This window comes from Mesoplodon bidens (genome assembly GCF_964165515.1).
Source record: "Mesoplodon bidens genome assembly, chromosome: 7".
Taxonomy (NCBI): Eukaryota; Metazoa; Chordata; class Mammalia; order Artiodactyla; family Ziphiidae; genus Mesoplodon; species Mesoplodon bidens.
Window position 1 is genome coordinate 22082009 of NC_138164.1, and position 19429 is coordinate 22101437.

The following is a 19429-nucleotide window of genomic DNA, read 5'->3' on the forward strand; positions in this document are numbered from 1 at the left end:
AGCTCTGGACTGCACAGCTGTGTTCTGAGTTTGTCCACTGAAGGGTGAGAAACCCTTCAAGTCCACATATCGTAACCCCAGGGCACAGGGCGCTTGGCCCCACTGCCGGCCGAGCCCTGAGGCTCCAGCTCCCCGACCTCCTGTCCCCCCAGGACCAGGGCAGTGGAAGGGGCCAACCTCAAGTAGCTCATGGCTTCAGAGTTTGGACCCGCAGCCCCGTACCACTGAGTGCGTGCAGCCTGGGTCCCAGCCACCACCTGAGCAGTGCTCACTCAGGTAGAGCCAGGCTCCCTCCCAGGTGATGCCTGCAATGTAATCTGCTCCTTCATCACACACGTATTGAGCAACCAAACATATCAAGCCCTTGCCTTCATGGAATTCTGTTTCCAGCTGAGGAAGATGAGTAGTAAACATACTACGTGGTGAGAAGTGCTGCGCAGAAATGGAGATGGGTCATGTCCCTGAGGGAGCGCCGGGGTTGCAGTTCTATTACTGGTGGTCAGGAAGGCCTCCCTGGGGAGGCGATACTGGAGGAGAAATTGAGGGAAGGATCCATGCAGGTACCTGGAAGATAAACCAGGCAGAGGGAAGCACAAGTCAAAAGACCCTGAGATAGGAGGGTGCCTCGTTTTGAAGCTATAGAAGCATCTAGAAGGCCAGTGCAGGGGCTGTAGTCCCACAGAGCAGAGCCAGGGTGATCATGGTGCTATTTGTTGCCCACGAAGTGGCCTGGGGAGCGGGTGACAAGGGAGGATGGGACCTGCCATCCCGGAGGTGATGGGAGAGCGTGCCGGCCGGGAGCAGCCTCAGTTCTGGCCCCCAGATTCTGGAAGGTGCAGTGGGGGAGGAGCAAGTCCAGGCCCAAAGCTGGAGGTGTTCAGGAAACCTTTGGCTGTATTGAGGGCACCGGCTGTAGTCCGACCTGGCTGCCACACAGCACGATGGGACCCGAAGGACAAGGCAGATCTACACATTTGACCTCAAATTTTGCAACTGGGTAGCTTTCGTCAAGAGCAGGGTGCAGAAGCCTAAGGATAAAGGGTGCCCTAGGGAGGGTTTCCAGTAGGGGAGTGACTGTCTCTATTTATAATATATACACAGAATATTCTGGCTGCTCTGTGGAGAGTAGGTTTGGGGGCAAAAGTGGAATGGGGACGATGAGGCCTTAACGTTCTAGAGAGAATTTATAGGCCAGGGAACTGACATTTGCTGGGCAGCCGCTCTGGGCCAGCGCAGGACTTCAGGGTGTGGCATTAGTCGCTACTCTGCCTCAGGCGCAGGATTTTACTGTCATGAAGGCCCATGTGGCAAAGCCCTAGTCAGCATCACCCGCATAAAGGGCCCAGTTTGATTGGGCTTCAGAGGCGTGTCCGGCCGTCCTCCGCTCCCGCTCACTGAACGGGCCTTGTGTCCACCCTCGGGCGGGAGGGCAGTTGCAGCCAGCAGTCTCCCCATCGCCGACCTTCCCATCGTTTCATCCTCCTCCTCAAGGTTGTGACCCTGTGTAAAAATCTTCAGTACTTCTACTGGCCCCAGTATTGCCTGTTTGAGGGGACCTCAAGCACGAATGGCTTCAGGAGCCAGGCATGACCTGATGAGGGGGTGCGGCCCCGGCTGGAGGCGGTCAGTGCAAAGCACCACAAGAAAGCTGTGCCCACGCGTGTGCATCCGGCATCCTACCAGGCTCGCGCGCCCCACCGGTCATTCCACCCTGAGTGTCTGCAAGCTGGCCTCCCATTCTTCTCTCCATGAACTAAGTCCTTCGGCCGCTCTGAACCTCTCTGTTTCTGTCCTTGGAAGTTGCGCTGACACGTCTCCCCGCCCGGTCAGTTTCTTCTGACTTTTATATTTTCTGCTTCCCCAAAGCAGTCGACCTCTGGGACCCAGGTGCAAGGCTGCTTTCTTTGTGAAGCTTTCCTGTCTGCTGGGAGGCTGCCCAGGAGGAGGAGCCTGCAGGACACGGCCCAGAGGAATGAAAGCACTTGTAGCACATACTTTGCAGGGTCAGTGGTCACGGCGGCTGTTGGGGGACAGAGGTGCCCTGGATATCACTGTGACGGGGGCTCTGAGTATTGTAAGGAGCTCTGGCTGCGTCACACAGGAAGTGTGTGCGTGTCGGGTGTGGGGCTTCAAAGGCTTCTAGGAAGTGCTGGTTAAGTCTGGTCTGGCTACAGGGAGTGGGTGGATCTGAGAGGGGCCGCGTAGGGAGGCCGACCAGGGAAGCGGGGTTCCTAGAGGCTGAGCCAGTGCAGTGGGGAGGCTGGGCAGGAGGTGATGAAGTGAGGTCTGGAAAGGGTGGCATGGAGGCCTTGCAGAGCTGCTGTGTGTGCCCTGCAAGCTTTTGGGGGTGGCGGGGGAGGCAGAGGGAGGCTGGGCCAGGCTCAGGGCTCTGGCTGGAAAGGTAATTCACATCTTTCAGCCACTATTATGTTCCAGGTCTAGTTCTTATTTAATTATACTGACACCTCTGGAAGGTGGGTAAAAAGATCCCCCTTTTTAATAGAGGAAGTAGCTGAGCCGCCTCGAGATTAAGGACCTGCTCAGGGTTGTAAGTGTGGCAACGGGGCACTAGGTTGGCAGCCGGGTCTGTGTGTCTCCAAAGCTGCTGCTCTGCCCACCCCTACCCGCCCCACACCTTCCCGCGCAGGACTTAGCGCCGCTGTTCCCCAGGCCAGAGTGGCTGGACTCTCACCATTCCCTCTCGCTGGTTCCCTCCACCCAGCTCTCCGTGCTGTTAGCGTCTCTGCTTTGCCCCAGGCCCTAGGCACAGTATTACTGCGACCTACAAGTTTTTGCTTTACAACCCAAAAGACCCAATGTCTCTCAAAAACCATTTCGTTTCCCCTGGGACCGTACAGTTAGCCTCCAAAACGTTGGGTCTCTCGGAGGGGAGGGCCGTGTGGACAGAGCTTACCGGTGGTAGCTGGGGAGGTGGTGCACTTTGACCCCAGGCAGAGCAGGGGAAATTGTCTTGTGCCTCCCATTCAGCAAAGGAGGCTCCGCAAGGCAGTCTGGTGACACTGCTACCTGTTTAAACGAACACACAGACCTGCAAGATGGGCCGCAACTTTGCAACCACACCTGCAGGGCTCCCCAGGACCTGAGCAAGCGAGCTGTGGCGACTGCCCTCTAACTTCTGCTCGGGCCGCTAGAGCTGGGTTGCTCGATCCTTGAATGCACATATATTTTAACGACGGAACTAGAGCCTGTGGCTCGATTCAAAGGTTCCCTGCACCTTCCCTTTAACCACCTGGCACTTCCCACTCCCAATCTGGGAAGTGGCATCAGAAGTCTGTACGTTAAATTGTTCGAGGGATGGGGCGGATCTTTCAGAGCCAGTCGCCATCCTCTTCTTTCTTCTTTCCCCAGGCCCACGGCCACCTGGTGATCTCAGTCCCCGGGCAAACTCTGGCTGGGGAGGGTGAGGGGCCAGAGCTGAGGATGCTCACCTTTCTGGGTGACTCAGAAGCAGGAAGAGAGGGCAGGGCGTGTGAAGGCAGGAGCTCCGCTCCAGGGCCCAGTAAGACCCTGGGACTGGTGGCCCCATCACCCACGCTGCCCCTTGGGCCAGTGGCCTCGTCCAGGCCCTCTCTCGCCCCTCCCACAGCTCCCCGCCTGCCCGAGCTCCACATAATCCATGAAGCTGAGCTTGGACCAGGAAGTGCATTTTTCTCCACCCCACCTCCCTGTGATTTCAGACTCAAGCAGCAGTAAGCGGCAGCTTGCTGCAGCAAGCAACAGCGAGCGGTAGCTGGAAGCAAGATCTTCGTTCCAGGACTGGGAGTCCTAACGACTAGACCACAGGGGCCAGCAGCTAGGGCCTGGATCTCTAGTTCTTGCCTGCCTTGCCAAGTATGAATTCAGGCGAGGAGGCGGAAGGTAAAGAGAAAAGTAAAAAGTTTATTGGAAAAGCAGAGTACACGCGGAAAGACACACGGGTGAACTCAGAGAGAGTGGCTCCTCTGGGAAGTTTAAATCCTTTATAAGGGGGCAGTTTCTCGGGTCTTCGTCTCGCTTCTGGCCAGTCATCTTGCTTTGTCCATGCGCCCCCCCCCGCCCAACCCCGGCCATCTGTCTCAGGATCTTCTCCTTAGTTGCGCACGCACCTCTCAGTCAAGATGGATCCTGATGTGAAGGCGTCTGGGAGAGGCAAGAGTCACCATGGCCTGGAGTTGTTCCCTGACCCCCAAGGAGTCTTTCTGCGCATGTGTAGTGTCTCCCTTGCACCAAGGAGGGGGGAAGCGGAGATCCTTTGATCCTTTACTCAAACAAGGTTTTGCCCCTCTTTGTTCTCTCCGTGACTGTTATCTTAAGGTGTCCACAAGAGACAAAGCTTGGCTATTTACCCTGTCTCTGTCATTGCTTCTATCTCAAGAGAGCGAACAGGAGGCTGATTTTATTTTATTTATTTATTTACTTTGCGGTACGCGGGCCTCTCACTGTTGTGGCCTCTCCCGTTGCGGAGAACAGGCTCCAGACGCGCAGGCTCAGCGGCCATGGCTCACGGGCCCAGCCGCTCCGCGGCATGTGGGATCCTCCCAGACCGGGGCACGAACCCGTGTCCCCTGCATCCGCAGGCGGATTCTCAACCACTGCGCCACCAGGGAAGCCCGACAGGAGGCTGATTTTAAATGTCTGACCTGGAGCCCACCTACCTCCTGTGTCAGGAAATGCAAGCAGGGGGCTAGTTCTACGTGTCCGGCCTGAAGCCCACTTTTCCTGCCCCATGAAATGTAAATAGAAGGCCAGTTGTAAACGCCTAACCTGGAGCCCATCTATCTCCTGCCTCACCCGCTTTATCATTTGCAGCATTGTAACGTGTGCTGCCTTCACAACTGCGCAAGGCGCTTTGTCCTGCTCTCGTTAATTTGGTAACAGACAAAGCAAACCAAGAAATCTCTGGAGTTTATTGAATGGCATTTCATGTAGTTACAAAATTGTATTTGCCGCCTCCCTTACTCTTTTCATATGCGTATTTGAAACAATTATTGAAATGAATGATAATTACATCTTTGGAGAGTGGAGGAGGGAGTGGAGGAGAGCTTTGAAGGATGAGGTGGTGACAAAGCCTGTGCCAGGGACTCGAGTGTCTGGTGTCAGCGGCCCCAGGGTGGAGGGTGCCCTGTGCTCTGAGCCTAGCCGCTCCGGCCCCGGGACCAGAGCGCGGGAGGCCAGGGGTCGGGCGGACCGGAAGTGCATGGCAACATTTTATTTCCCCTTCTTTCAGTATTCTCTCCCTCATCTGGCTCTCCTGGGGAGCTGGGGAGGGAATTTGTTCAGCCACCTAATTAAACTTTTCTGTTTCTAATCTCATGCTGCATTTGTGCAAATAGAAAGCATGGGAAATGCAAATGGCAGCTGCCTCGCATAAAAGGTGCTGTGTGTGCAGAGGGCGTTGTCAGGAGTCTGAAAGCCAAATGGGGCTTCTCAAAAGACACCCGCGAAGGGCTCTGTGCACGACTGGAAACATGAGAACTGAATGTACTGCCTTTTACTCTCGAGGCCTACAAAGAGCGCCAAGGAGTGAAGACAGGGGTCCAGAATGTGAAACAGCTTCCTTCCACCACAGAACTCATTAGTCTTGCTCATCGGAGAGGCTGCAGGTCTGTGCGATGAGCCTGGCAGCTGGCCTGGGTCCTGGGCCAGGGCTGTCCTCACAGACCGCCGGACAGGCAGCTCTCTGGGTAAACTTCCTTCCCACACAAGAGCCATCTTTGTCATGAAGCTACACGAATGAGCGTGGAAGGTGGCAGGGGGTGGGTGGGTGGGAACAGAAGTTCTAGTTCAGAGTTTTCCGGGTCTTGCCCCGCCCCCAGGTAAGTCAGCATGTTTAAGAATGTGCAGCTAGTGCCACTGGTGATCATTCCTCAGACCCAAATTCTAGTAAAATACACACCAAAGATGATCATGGGCCCATTCCTATTACTGTCTTCCAGCAGAGTAAAAAGAAAAAAGGATTTTGGAAGCATGCAGAGAGGCATTTGCCTTTGAGCAAGTGCTTTAAAGTCAGTCTTCTCATTTCTAAAATAGGGATAATGCCTATTGCATGGGATTTTAGTTTAACTTATCCATAGTTGATCTAAAACCTTCGCATGGGAGTGCTCCCCCCACCAGCCCTCTCTCTCCAACTTTAAGAGCAGCAGTTAGTTATAAGTCAGGAGGAAATGATAAGTTGAAAACAATCACCCAATTTCATGTGACACCTCCCTGGAAATGTGCATCATCCACCTGAAACCACAGAGCACCGGCTTCTCTGTCCAGACTGGCTTTGCAGATTCTGATAGTGAGGGACCAACATCCCCTTCCACTCGGGTCAGGGGAGAGAGGTGCACACGGGTCTGCCAACTGTCATCTTCAGGAGCGAAACTGGAGCTCGGGGGGGTCAGTCATGCAGCCCACAACCTACTGAACTGTGAGCTTCTGGAAGAGTTGCCTTCTGTTTTATCATTGTTATTTTTGTTATTCCATTTATTTCCCCATTAAGATATTATACAACACCCTTAAGCCAAGAAGGGCCTAACAACAGGGGTAGCAAGGACATGGGGTTCCAAGAAGAACCCTTTAAAGTGTCACTCCTGAAAGCCACGTGGGCATGGAATATATATTACACTGATGGCTAAAATCCAACTCCTCTGCAACATAACGTATAAATAGGAAGGCTCTCATGAAAACATCTGAAAACGACTATGTATAAGCACCTCGCATTCACCTAACAATGGCTGTCATTTATTAAATGCACACTATGGATCTACCTGTTCAGAGGGTTGCCTCATTTAGTCTTAACAAACCTAGGGTTTGGGCCATTATTACCTCCGTAACTTGCCCATCTCTGCCTGTAGGATGTGTGCAGTGGGATCAAGCCTCCAGAGGCTGTATTCTTAATGCCCAGGCTGATGGTTGCATGTAGAGAGAAATACATTTTTTAAAAGGTTACTTTAAAGATCTTAAAAGAAAACCTTTAAACTGTTGAAAGACTAAAAAGAATCCTTATAAAAGCCTTAAAACACCAAATGAACATCATTAACTCAAAAACAGCATCAAAGACTGAGGGCATAAATGCTATAAAGTACATACTTTAACTGAGAGGCCCAACTAGAGGCATTTTGTTTTATTTTGAATAAATTTACCATTGCAGTTGCTTTTTACAGTCTCCTCTTCCCAAATGTTACTTGATTCATCAATGTGTATGAATCCTTCCTCTTTAGACAAAGATGGGGGAGAAATAAACTATTAGCTCTAGTCAGCACTGTAGCCTAATCTCATATTCTCTGAGATTCTGAGCTCAGATTTTCCCACCTAATACTTCTTGTGGATCTGCTGAGTTCCCTGCCAACCACAGCTGAACATCAATAATCAAATCTGCTGACAAAGCTGAAGTAAGTTACCTAGATGCATAAGACCCCAGTTAAACAGTTTAAGTGGGAAAAAAGAGAATACCCGACCATGGCAAATAGCAACTTTAGGGAAAAAAATAGTAAGAAAAGCAAAAGTCTGAAAAGCAACGAGGGGAAAAAGATCTGCTATCTGAAATAAAATGGTTTCTTATACACTGACACAGAACATGAGTATGTTTTAGCATGCAAATCGTGAGATCATTTCAGAATTGTGACCATATTTGAAATGGAAAATTCCTAGCAGGTCACAAAAGAAACAAAGTGAACCTATTGGGGGCAGCATTAGTAAGATACTAAACTTGATTCATGCAAGGAGAGATGCAGAAACTAGAAAGATCTATACAACAAAGACTCACTGATAGAAATGATTAGAACCGTAAGGTAGGACTAGTTGTCTTTGGCATTTAATTTTGATTTTCGTATGAATTAATTATGGTTCTAACATAACCATTGATACTGAACGTGTGCTTGTCCTACAGAGGATGCCTGTGTCACTAGCCACTGAACGCAGGGAGGCCGTGGGACTAGGGAAGGACGCTTTTACTTATGTGGTGTCTGTGCTGTTGCATGTCCAATTTTTCATGAAACAAAAACAAACCACCATAAGAAAAACAAATTTTTTAATGTTTTTTCTCAGTGGCAGAATCACATAGCTGTTTTGATTCGGATTTCCAGTAGGTCTAAAATACTGCTTTTTGGAGTTGTAAAAATCCCATTACACAAACACACAGAACAGGCATAGGATAAATAGAATCACATCAGTTTATCAGACGGTTGCTCTAAACATATTCTTTGACTTATTTTCTTATAAGAAAAGTTTGAAGGATCAAATTGGAACTTCTACACTCAGCAAATAACTCTGGTTTGGAAGGAGAAAACCTAGAAGGAAAAGATAAAATCAGTAACTGGGTTCACTGGCAATGCCGTGTCCACATCTCTGTGGAAGTGTGCATGTGGATGAGTGTATTAGCTGGGACGTTTATAATTTCCAAAAACTGAAGGAAATCTAAAACATATTCTTTATAAAAACAAACCACTGCTCTTCAATGTCTTTGTCCCTTGAGGCACAAGCTGCTTCAAGAAAGGGGTCAAAAGCTTTAATGAATAACTTGTTATTCACCTGAAATATCTGGAAAGAAAATTGGGTGCATGGTTTAAAAAATTTTACACATTCTATAAAATTGAATTGAAACACGCACAGACTTTTTTTTTTTCTTTTTTTACTGCCAAATTGTCAAGTGGTCAAAACCTTAAATTGTTTTTAAATCCAAAAGACTAAAGACCTTAGGGAAAAAGCCGCTTCCAACACACGAAAGTGTTATTATAACAGAAGCAAAAAGCAGGTGAACAGAGGGCATTAAAGAAAAAAAATTAACCATTTAAAACAGTAAACACCTGTTAAAAGCTAGAGTTATATTCCAATCCTAAAAAGAAAGTATAATTACTTAAGTGGATGGAAACGTTCAAAACTTTACTGTTCCAGCAGAAATGATATTACGATGTTAAACAATTTGTGAAGCACTGTGAATGAACATGCTCAGTGGTGTGTACTCCAATGAATTTAAAATCACGCGGGATCATGTTAAGAATATCATTCACCAAGGACAGTCCTAAAGTGCCTTAAAAAAATCTATACTAAAGGTTTGGACAGACAAAGCAGGGATACACTTTGTTTCCTATAAAGTCACAATACAGCAAGTGCACTCACAATTACACTAGTCACAATTTTTAATTTTACAGAATAAAGTTACAGTATGTAAACTTACAATATATTGATCTTCTTTAAAACCATTTTTAAAGAAGGGCAGATCTGTCATTTTTTAGAAATCAAAAACTAGCAGAAAAATGTAACTGATAAATGCAGTCTTTACAATATTTTATGGCTAATTATATGCTAATTTTCAAAACACAACAGAAATTTTGGTCCATTAGGCCCTTAAAAAAACAAAAGGCAGGTAAGGATTCCCATTTATCAGTAGAAATAGAAAGTTCATGAAAAATTTCCAATAATTATTAAAACTTCTTTTTACACAATGCTTTTTCGGGGTGGTTAAACACAAGAAATATCTCTAATAAATAATGGGTGTGACCAGGCAAAAAAACATAAGTGGATTAAGATGCTTTCATATGTGACTGTCTCACAAATCTTTCGAAGGCCATCAATAACGGATTTTCTTTGAATGCCAACTAAAATATAATTATTATTTCTTACGTTAACATAGATCAGGATTTACTGCTTAACATGCCTGTTCTTCTCCCTCTAGGGCAGGAATCAGCAAACTATGGCCCACAGACCAAATCGGGCCTGCCTCCCCTTTCTGTAAAATAAAGTTTCATTGGCATACAGCCACACCCGTTCACTTACATATTTTCTGTGGCTGCTTTTACACCGTAAGGGCAGAGGTGAGTGGTTTATAGAGACCATATGATTCTCAAAGCCCTGGATTATTTACTATCCCATCCTTTACAGAAAAAGTTTGTCAACCCTTGCCCTAGGGGGTTTCCCAGCAATCTAAAATAATGCATATGTTTCTCTACTTTTATGAACACTCTGCTTTCTCTTCAAATGCACGTGTGTAGTTCATGTATTTTATACTTCATTTTATTTGTTGGTGTATACCAAAGAAGCTCAACATCCCAGCTGAGTTCCCATGTTTAACATATTTGGAACATAACTGATCTCTCTGGCCATAACCTGTTTGATTCCAGGTCACTCAGGAATTTTCCAGGGGTTGGAGGATAATAAAATGGATAAGCCACATCTAACAGAATGGCCGGGAAACTGTACATCTTATTTTATCTTGAATAAGGAAGTTGAATAGCAAAAAGAATAATAAAACCCAAATATCCCTTAGGGTATATGCCATCAAGTCAGGGGAAAAACAGCTCAAGAGTTTTCAAAACACACACAAACATATCCAAGGCCATCTTCCCACCTATTACAAACTAATGACTACGACATAGAGTATTTGCTTTATAAATATATTACTGTCTATATACATATAGATACGTCCATAAAAGACATGTTAAATAATTATCTGTATAAGCAATACTACTTTAAGTTTTTTTGTGTTTTAAAATTACACATTCTATTAAAATTATCAAAATAATTCTTTAAAAATACCAGGAATAAAGCCAGTAAAGAGTTGCTTTCCATTCAAGTGGTTCTAAATCTTATCATTGGTCATCCAGACTCCAGACTTGGTTGTCCATAACTCAAAGAAACAGTTCAATTAAGGAAAACTTAGCCATCAAAAGCATAACATTCTCCCATTTTTAATACTTCTTAACAAATATGTATGCATGTATGTATATATATATATATAAACACTCTTTTTAGTTATATTACACATTCTCATAAATGAATTTTCATAAAAGCACAAAGTTCAAGTTTCTCCCAGTATCAAATATTTTATACTGGTGTGCATTTCTTTCAAATGTTTAGGTCAATGACAAACTCTATGAGGATACAGTGATCACAAAAAGGAGATTGAAAACTTAGGTGTCACATGCAAGAAAGGAGGAAATACTAAGGGCCAGAATTTGGCCAGTTGGGTACTACTCCCTCTGTACTAAGACACAGAGACAACAAACCGGCTAGTTACTGTGTAAAACAGTCAACTGTCAATTATTCAGGGGCAGAATATTCCAATCTGAATCCTCCTCTTCTATCAGTTGACCACTTCTGGCAGTTCTACTACTTACTAACATACCTCTCTCCGGTTATTTGTTAGCAAGTCTGAAGATACGATTAAGGTGAAAGTTTTGGCTAAAATGAAGTTTTGGGATCAGCTCTGAATTTAATTAATGATGGATCCTTTTACTTATTGCTTTAGATAATTAAGAAATTGCTGCATCTAAAGTCAGCCAAATACCTCATTCTTAAGCTCTGAAAGCAACATCGGTGCTTCAAAAAAAAAAAAAAAAAAAAAAGCGCGGGTGGGGTGGGACAAATTGCCTGTTGACATAAGAAAACTATTTCTTAACTCACAGTCAACTACACTGCAGGATTTCAGCGTGGCTATTCAGAGCTATTCACGTCAGGCCACGGGGCGGTAAGCCCCACTGTTTTTCCATAGTCTAAAATCCGGGAAGCAATGAGAGATAGTTAGCTACAGACATTAGGAGGTCAAATTAAAGGGTGTGTTACACATTTCACCGAAGACCTCATTTAAGGAAATTTCATAAAATTTGGCAGAATCTTCAAATAATTCAAATGCAAAAATTAAGAAAATGGAAGCAAAACCTACTTGTACAATTTAAAAATGATTTCATACTAAAAAAAAAAAGCAAGCTTAGAATAAGACTGAGATGAAAGGTACTCCACGTTTGTAACTCTACTTTTGGCACTGGGTTAGCATCTACATTAAACTTGTTACAGAGAGTGACCGACAAAATCAGGAGAACGATTTCACAAGTGAGCAGGTCGCTCAGAGGACGCCTCGGCGGGTCCATGCGGCCGTGCCCGTATCCTCTGCGGGCGCAGCGAGGGGCACCTCACCTAGCAGGCGGCAGCAGCGACTGTGAACCCCACTTTCCTGAATTAGGTTTGCTGAACATGGTTCAGATTATTGGATATGTCAATATGCACAATGCCTTTTAGAAGCATTTACTGTAACCCAAATCCTACTTCATGCAACACACAGTGTCACAAGAGTAGTGAAAATGTTGTCCTAGTCAAAGGTGCTTGGACGTAATTTTCAGGCAGCATTTTACCTTTATTTTAAGTTAAGTTCACGCTAGATAAGTTTTAGGAGAAAGAAAATGCCAATAAATTCATTTAATATATTTTAATATATAAAACTAAGACAGACACTTTTATTCACCTAAATTGTTTTTATTTTCTACCCTATTCTAGACCTCAATTTTACTTTAAAAATTTGTATTTAAATAAGGGATAAAATGTTGCCCAAAAGTCTAATCATAGTTACACATCTGTGTTTTAACTAGATCTACAAATCAAAATAGTTCTTATAGTTAAAAAGATACAATTTGTATCAACAGTAAAAGGTAATTTCTGGTTTTTCAGGGCTTTACTTCAAACTGTAGCAGGTAGAATACTAAGGATAACCAGGGCACCTAGGCACACTCCAGAAACAGATCGGAATGCGTCTGTTACACTAAGTAAAATTCAAAAACTGGAGGCAGCGGTGAAGTCGTGTCAGTCACACAATTGTCTGCCACTGATTGCATCATCTCTCTTCTAACCAGCGACAGAAAGGAATCCACGCTCAGCAAAACCCATGACTTTGAAACCAGAAATATCCCTTACTAATACGAGAACAGACTTTAGTCTGTATCTAAAACTACACTATTTGTGGCAAGAATCTGGCCTTAATAATATAACAGGCCCCCCCCCCCCAAAAAACTACCTTCAGGAAAATGGAAAATATACAGTATCTTACAAAAATTTTAAGTTACCATTTACAACTCCTGCATCACCATTTCTATAGTGCAGTATCAATAAATGTTGCATATCCTCAACACATAAAACCACCTCAGGCCAGCCTTGATAAATAGCAGGAAAGCTAAAGGGTATATTAAATATAAAAGTTGCATTGAGAATAATTAGATTCATTAAAAACAGGCAAGTACTGCAAAAGGGTTATTTTATCCAGTATTGTTGTGCCCCCAAACAAAAAGACAAACACATGAAAAAATACAGGTTAATGGAAGTCTAGGAATTCAATTCCATTTCTACTGTCCAGAAGCACATCATAGCTGGATAACAAAGCTCTAAACTGTAACAGTTGATGGCTTTTGCCTTTTTTATAAAAAAAAAATGGAAACAATTTTTCCATTGATTGCATCTGCTTTCCTTTAAATCAACCATATTAAATTAACAAATTACTTAACACAAAAAATCCAAACGAAAATAAAACAACGAAAAGTGCCATACTGTAAATCATTCTAATATATACTGTTACCCATTTCAACATAAACTGGTAACTTTCATTTTGTTTAAAATATAAAGTCAGTGCTGTAGTATATCTTTGTTTCTATAAATAATGATTATAGCACAAAGAAACCCACTTTCCCCAAATAAAAATAACTTAAAAAGCTGTAAAAGATTCCAATTATGCTTGGCTTGAAAAAATAGTTTGCTAGGTCTATTCAAATGTTCAACATTCTGAAGGTATTGTCATTGCTTGCAATTGATAGAGAAACACCAAGTTAATAAAACATGAAACAAGGATAAAAAGTGCTGCATATAAACCCCTGATGCACCAAAGATTAATATCAAAGATCACAGATACATCTAATAAATCAAACTGGAAAAACTTCCAGCCAAGGATATAGCTTTAAAAAGGAAATATTAAAAAAAAGTTTGAATGTAAAGCAATCCCGTGATACTTCCACTATGTGGGGCTATACATACAGATTCCATGATACAGTATTTCACATAAATGGATACTATATAACCTCCTTGCTGAGAAGGAGATCACATGTGCTATTGTAGCAAACCTCCCTCAGCATTTGAGCTGAACAAAAAACTACTAAACACCACAAAGATGCATCATCTTTCAATAACCCAGCTGTGATTTCTCCACTAAAATGGCTGCAGCCAGCTGCTGGGCATCTGTCATGTGAGGGTTCCTTTTCATGACAATTCTCACAAGGTCAGGTGGGAAGATGTTGCACAAGTTGATATAAATCTTTTCTCGGCTGTCTTGGTACCTGGGGGGGTCTTGCGGCACCCCACAGTACGGGACGCGCCAGGTGGGCTCCGGCTGCTCAGGGAGGCTCTGGAAGGTGAACTGCTCATAACACGGCTGCGTGGAGGTATCAGGCAAAGAATAAGTCTGCCGGTAGCTGTACACATCGATCCCGTAGCTCTGCCTGTCCCAGCTTCCCAGCCCTTCCTGGCGGGCGTAAGGCTTTCTTTGTCTGGAAGGAGAACTGTCATACAGCCGAGAGTCAGAAATGCTGTCTATTCTCGTGGCCACCAAGGACCGCCCCAGGTGTGGTGTCTTCGAGTGCGCTGAACTCGGAGGAGACGGGTAATCGCCAGGATAGCTGGACCGGGCCCCCACGGCGGTGTGCTGCAGGTGCACGGCCAGGTGTGGGAGGGGAGGTTTGTGATGGTACTTTGGTTCTTCGTGACTGTAACTCTGCACTCTGGTTAAGGGGTCGTGGAAATTCTGCAGGAAGGGCTGAGAATTAAGGCGGCTGTGAGGGTGCATGTGTTGACACTTCAGAGTCTCCTCCAGCTGTGGGTCAGGAGAACTGACGTAGGAGCGGTCACTGTACCCCACATATGAGTCACTGCTCCCGCAGCTCATGCTCCCTTCACTGCTGCAGTCAGAGGCGACAGAGCTTATCCTATAGTCTGTGTCTAAGGAGAAACGCCTTTCAGGACTTCGTGGGCCTGAGATACTCAGATTTGAATATGCATTCAACATGGAATAATATCCAATGTCGACAGGTGAGTCACATTTTGGATACTGTTCATAAGGCATTGGCGTTCCATGATTTTTGGTTGCCATCAACATTGGAGGATATTGTCCCTGTGGTCTTTGATCCTGAGGTGGGAAATGAACTCCAGATGGAAGGCCATTGCTTAAAGATGTAGTGCTTTGGGGTTTTGCGGTAGAAGTAGCCGGTATACTAACTAAGGAAGGTACAGACCTGGTTTCCAGTTTGTTTTTGGTGGGAAGCTTTTCCTCTAGGTCTTGGTAGACTTGAGTCCTTATGCTTGGATCCGATTGCCTCTTTGGAGCACCTCGCTTGACATCGGAAGTGCTGTCGGCTTTAGTGCTGCAGGGGACACTGTTGCTTTTCACCAGTCCTCCTTCATTTGCAGTTTTGGCTGCTGTGTTTCTAGACATGGCACGCAGTTCATCAGCCACTGACCGCTGAGGCTGACTGCCCCTTTCCGGATGATAATATTTGCACTTGTGTCCATAGGTACACTTCTTTCCTGTGAAGAGTAAAATCAGTTAGGCAAAGGGCCATTCATTCCACCAGACCCCTGACACCCAGTGCGGCACTGCTCTCTTAACGTGAAGAAGAAACAAGGGCAGAAATGAGAGCTGTGCTCACTGCTACTCTGCTACTTGTTTCTGAGAAATGCCGCCTTTCAGTCTTATCCCGTCGGCACTATCAAGAGCAATAAGAAAGCTGGCTGGATGAGTAACAATCACCTCCAGAGGTTTGGTTAATACCCCGTGTCCTTAATCCCTACCTGCCTCTTCTCTTCCACTGTGACTCTGCAATCAGGTAGGACATTCTGTTTTGCAGAACACAATGTACTGCCGTGATGTGACAAAACCAAGCTAATCTGATGTGTAGCTAGATGAAAGAACTCCAAATTTTTACCTACCTGAAAACTTACTTCATGTAGAGTTAATCAAAACCATGTTTTAATTCAGGGAAATGCATATGCGTTGACCCCAGCTAGGTAAAAATAATAATTTTTTTCACATAGACTTTTTCTTAAATTTAATTACACTCAAAAGAACCACATACTATATGCCATCCAAAATTTATTTTTAATAGCAAAAGTTTAACAACATATTGTGTTCTAAAGGCATATATTAAATACTCATAAAGAAAGTTACCATATGGACAAGGCTGCTTTTTGTGTTCAGGAACAATAGGTTTCTTCCTCAGAAAATTATCCAGGCTTGGGCCATGTCTGCCAAGAGGGTCATCTGGGGGCATGAACCTGTCATGGATATAATACAGAATTATACCTAAGTAGGAGGCTGACAATTTAATTCTAAAGACAGAGTGTAAAGATTATTCACCCCAAGGTATATTTTTGAAATTTTAATCCAAGTATTTTGATTCAACATTTATAGGATAGGGACCTCCCTGGTGGCGCAGTGGATAAGAATCTGCCTGCCAATGCAGGGGACACGGGTTCGAGCCCTGGTCCGGGAAGATCCCACATGCCGTGGAGCAACTAAGCCCATGCACCACAACTATTGAGCCTGTGCTCTAGAGCCTGTGAGCCAAAACTACTGAGCCTGCGTGCCACAACTGCTGAAGCCCGCGTGCCTAAAGCCCATGCTCTGCAACAAGAGAAGCCACCGCAGTGAAAAGCCTGCGCACCACAACGAAAAGTAGCTCCCGCTCGCCACAACTAGAGAAAGCCTGCGCGCAGAGAAGCCTGCGCACCGCAACGAAGAGTAGCCCCAGCTCGCTGCAACTAGAGAAAACCTGCACGCAGCAACGAAGACCCAACGCAGCCAAAAATAAATGAATAAATTAAAAAAATAATAAAACATTTATAGGATAAAAAAAACAGTACAGGAAGTTTTCTTTTCTTAATGAAAACAAAATTAAAATGTTTCAAGCTGAACCTGTATTTGTTTTAATTCAAGTAAGTTTTGAGCCTACCATGTTCTAATTAATTCTTCCTTTTCTTAGTCTTGGGATTTTGTGAGGACTTTAGAAAATGACTACGATGACATTTTAGGAGAAGTTTTATGAACATTAATCTTGTGAAGAAATATGAGGCAGGTGGGCACCAGGAGGAGCAGCTGAGGGACAGAAGGGAGAGGTGGGAGAGAGGAACGGGAAGACTGAAACTACCCAAACACCTAGTACATATCGGACACCCTGCACACATCACTACATCTCATCCTCACAATATTCCCTTGAAGTGTTAGTTCCACGTTACAGATGAATACACTTTTCTAATTTAGGCTTAGATGAATTGAGTATTTTTATCTCTGTTCACATGGCCTAGCCAAGATTTAACTTGTCTAATTCCACATTCATTCTCTTCCCCCTATAATAAGGTACTTCTCAGCTGAGATAGAAAGAAATCTTAAGGAAATAAACTTATTATTTTGGATTGATTGTCCAATGGAAGCAAGAATTCATGGCATGAATACTGTAACAAGGTTATGATTGCAGAGTTTGACTACTAGTTATGTCACTGTTTGAACATGAAATAAACCAAGTGTTTACCCACAAAATGTGAATAATGTTTGAACTCTTAAGGGAGTGTCAACATGCCTGAGTAATAACACTTAGCAACTATGATGTTTAAGATTATTATAAAAACAATATGGCAACCCGAAAAGTTTAAAAATAGAAGACAAAATCACTCAATCCTACAATCTTAACGCAATTATTTTCCAGTTACGTGTTGCATTTTAGTCATTTTCCTATATGTACATATCACTTTACAAACACAGATGTAATTTTATGCTTTGTCTTTTTAACATAAATATTTTTCCATGTTTCTTAACAGCTTTCATAATCATAATTCTGAATAGCTGAATAATATTCCACTAGGAGATGTATTGCAATTTAATTGTCTTCTCTATAGTACCTTTAGTTGCCTTTGAAGTCTTGCAATTATAAATATACAGAAATGAACATATTTGGGCTTCCTTTTTTCCTCATTATATACTCTAAGAAATGAGATTATTGGCTTGAGAGGGTATTTTTAAGACTTCTGCTAAACCATGCCAAACTTTATTCTTAATGGCATAAGGCATATGCAAAAATGTTTTTTAATTTTGTGAATTAAATGGGTGAAAAAATATGCTCTTTGTAGATTTAGTTTGCATTTTTGATGATCAACAGGTGAGCTTTTCCCATATATTTGTAAATACAGTTGACCCTTGGACAACATGGGTTTGAACTGTGTGGGTGCACTGATCCTTGGGTACTTATTTCTCAGGAGACAATCTTGTTCATGTCACCTGTCCATTCATCAACTTAATCATGACTAGCCTTATATTGCTTTAAATTTTAAAAAATCATATATTTAAAAAATCGTATATTGAAGTAAGCTCTCAATGCTCTAAGTTGATTTCAAAAGGCAGGGTTCTAGCGGTCAGTATGTTCTACATCTGCATCCTCTGAAGATGGCCAGTCTCCCTGTGTCAGTTACTCCCTGTCAATCAGCCGCAGAAGACCTGCTCTGCTAGTCACTTATGGGGAAGGGCAGCCTGCGACTCACACAGGGCCTCCCGAGGCAGGACTCTGTCGTTTTCTTACTCTCACTGAGGATTAGTGGGGACATCAGTGGTTAGAAGAAACTGTCTTAGGTCTGGTCAGTGGCAAAGAGAGAGGGCTTCTGTAGCAGCTGCCCAGGGATAGTTATATTTTCAGGGAAACAGTGTTACTGTAAGTAAGTGGTTTTACTTACTTGTCATTGACAAATGAATACATTAATAGTCGCTCATCTATGAACTTCTTCCATTCTGGCTTCTCATTTGCCAAATCCCTGTAGTTATCATTGGATACAATTATACCATCCGACTCAAATGCCAACTTCACGATGAACCTGTCATCATAGCACACCACTCGCCTCCCCTGCACTCTCCGGGACGGTGTGAACACCAGGATTTTCTCCTTCTCTAATTTACGTAGAACTTCTTGATCTGCAGGAATAATCAGGGTAGAATTTCAGTAATAAGTACATACGAAACACATCTCGCAACCTTCATACAAAGTGAGTGTTTATAACATGAACTGGATACCTGTAACCACTTAATTAGGGATTATGATTTACAGTTTGTAGATGTAGCAAATTTGTAACTCCCAGTAATAGTTTTTCTTCAGGATTTTCAATAAAAAAGGTTTAAAAAATAGCCAAAAAAGTGAACCTGAAAAACATGAAAAGTTTAAAACTTTAAAAGCATAAAACCTGAACATGACTGAGCAAATTCTGATTTTCATTACATAAAGCTTTTGCTTGATAGCTGGAGCCTGCAGCTCTACACTGTGAACCAACTTCTCACACATCCCTAGCACTACGCCATCCTAATGAAGCAGTGAGCAACAGATTCTTTTCCCCAAATTTGTTTATTTTGTAGTGCTCTTTTTCTAACTAGTGGATGTGATGGTGGGAGTTTCAAAAAGGAAGGAGGCAGTGAAGTCAGAACTGTTGTTCTGGACATGGCCATTCTGCATTCTGTGTCCTTTCCTATGAAGCAGGTGCTAACAAAGGCCAGCAGTCTTGTGGGGCTGCACTGAGTGAATAAGAAATTAGAAGTGATTATATGGGGAAAACAGACATTGATTAAATATGGACAGGTAAGGGAATGTCCATTTTCTCTTTGGTGGGC

General features: G+C 43.8%; 1 protein-coding gene across 2 annotated transcripts in view; it reads right to left on the reverse strand.

Moving 5' to 3' along the window:
- Positions 1-8032: 8032 nt before the first annotated feature.
- Positions 8033-19429, reverse strand: part of ZC3H12C (zinc finger CCCH-type containing 12C) — a 70080-nt gene continuing 58683 nt past the window's right edge. For both annotated transcript variants that reach the window (XM_081239226.1, XM_081239227.1), the window contains exons 4-6: positions 18508-18742; positions 15956-16062; positions 8033-15315 (exon numbers count right to left, since the gene is read on the reverse strand). In XM_081239226.1, the coding sequence (XP_081095352.1) occupies positions 13919-15315; positions 15956-16062; positions 18508-18742 (1739 nt within the window). In that variant the 3' untranslated portion in view covers positions 8033-13918. The remainder of the gene's footprint in view (positions 15316-15955; positions 16063-18507; positions 18743-19429) is intronic.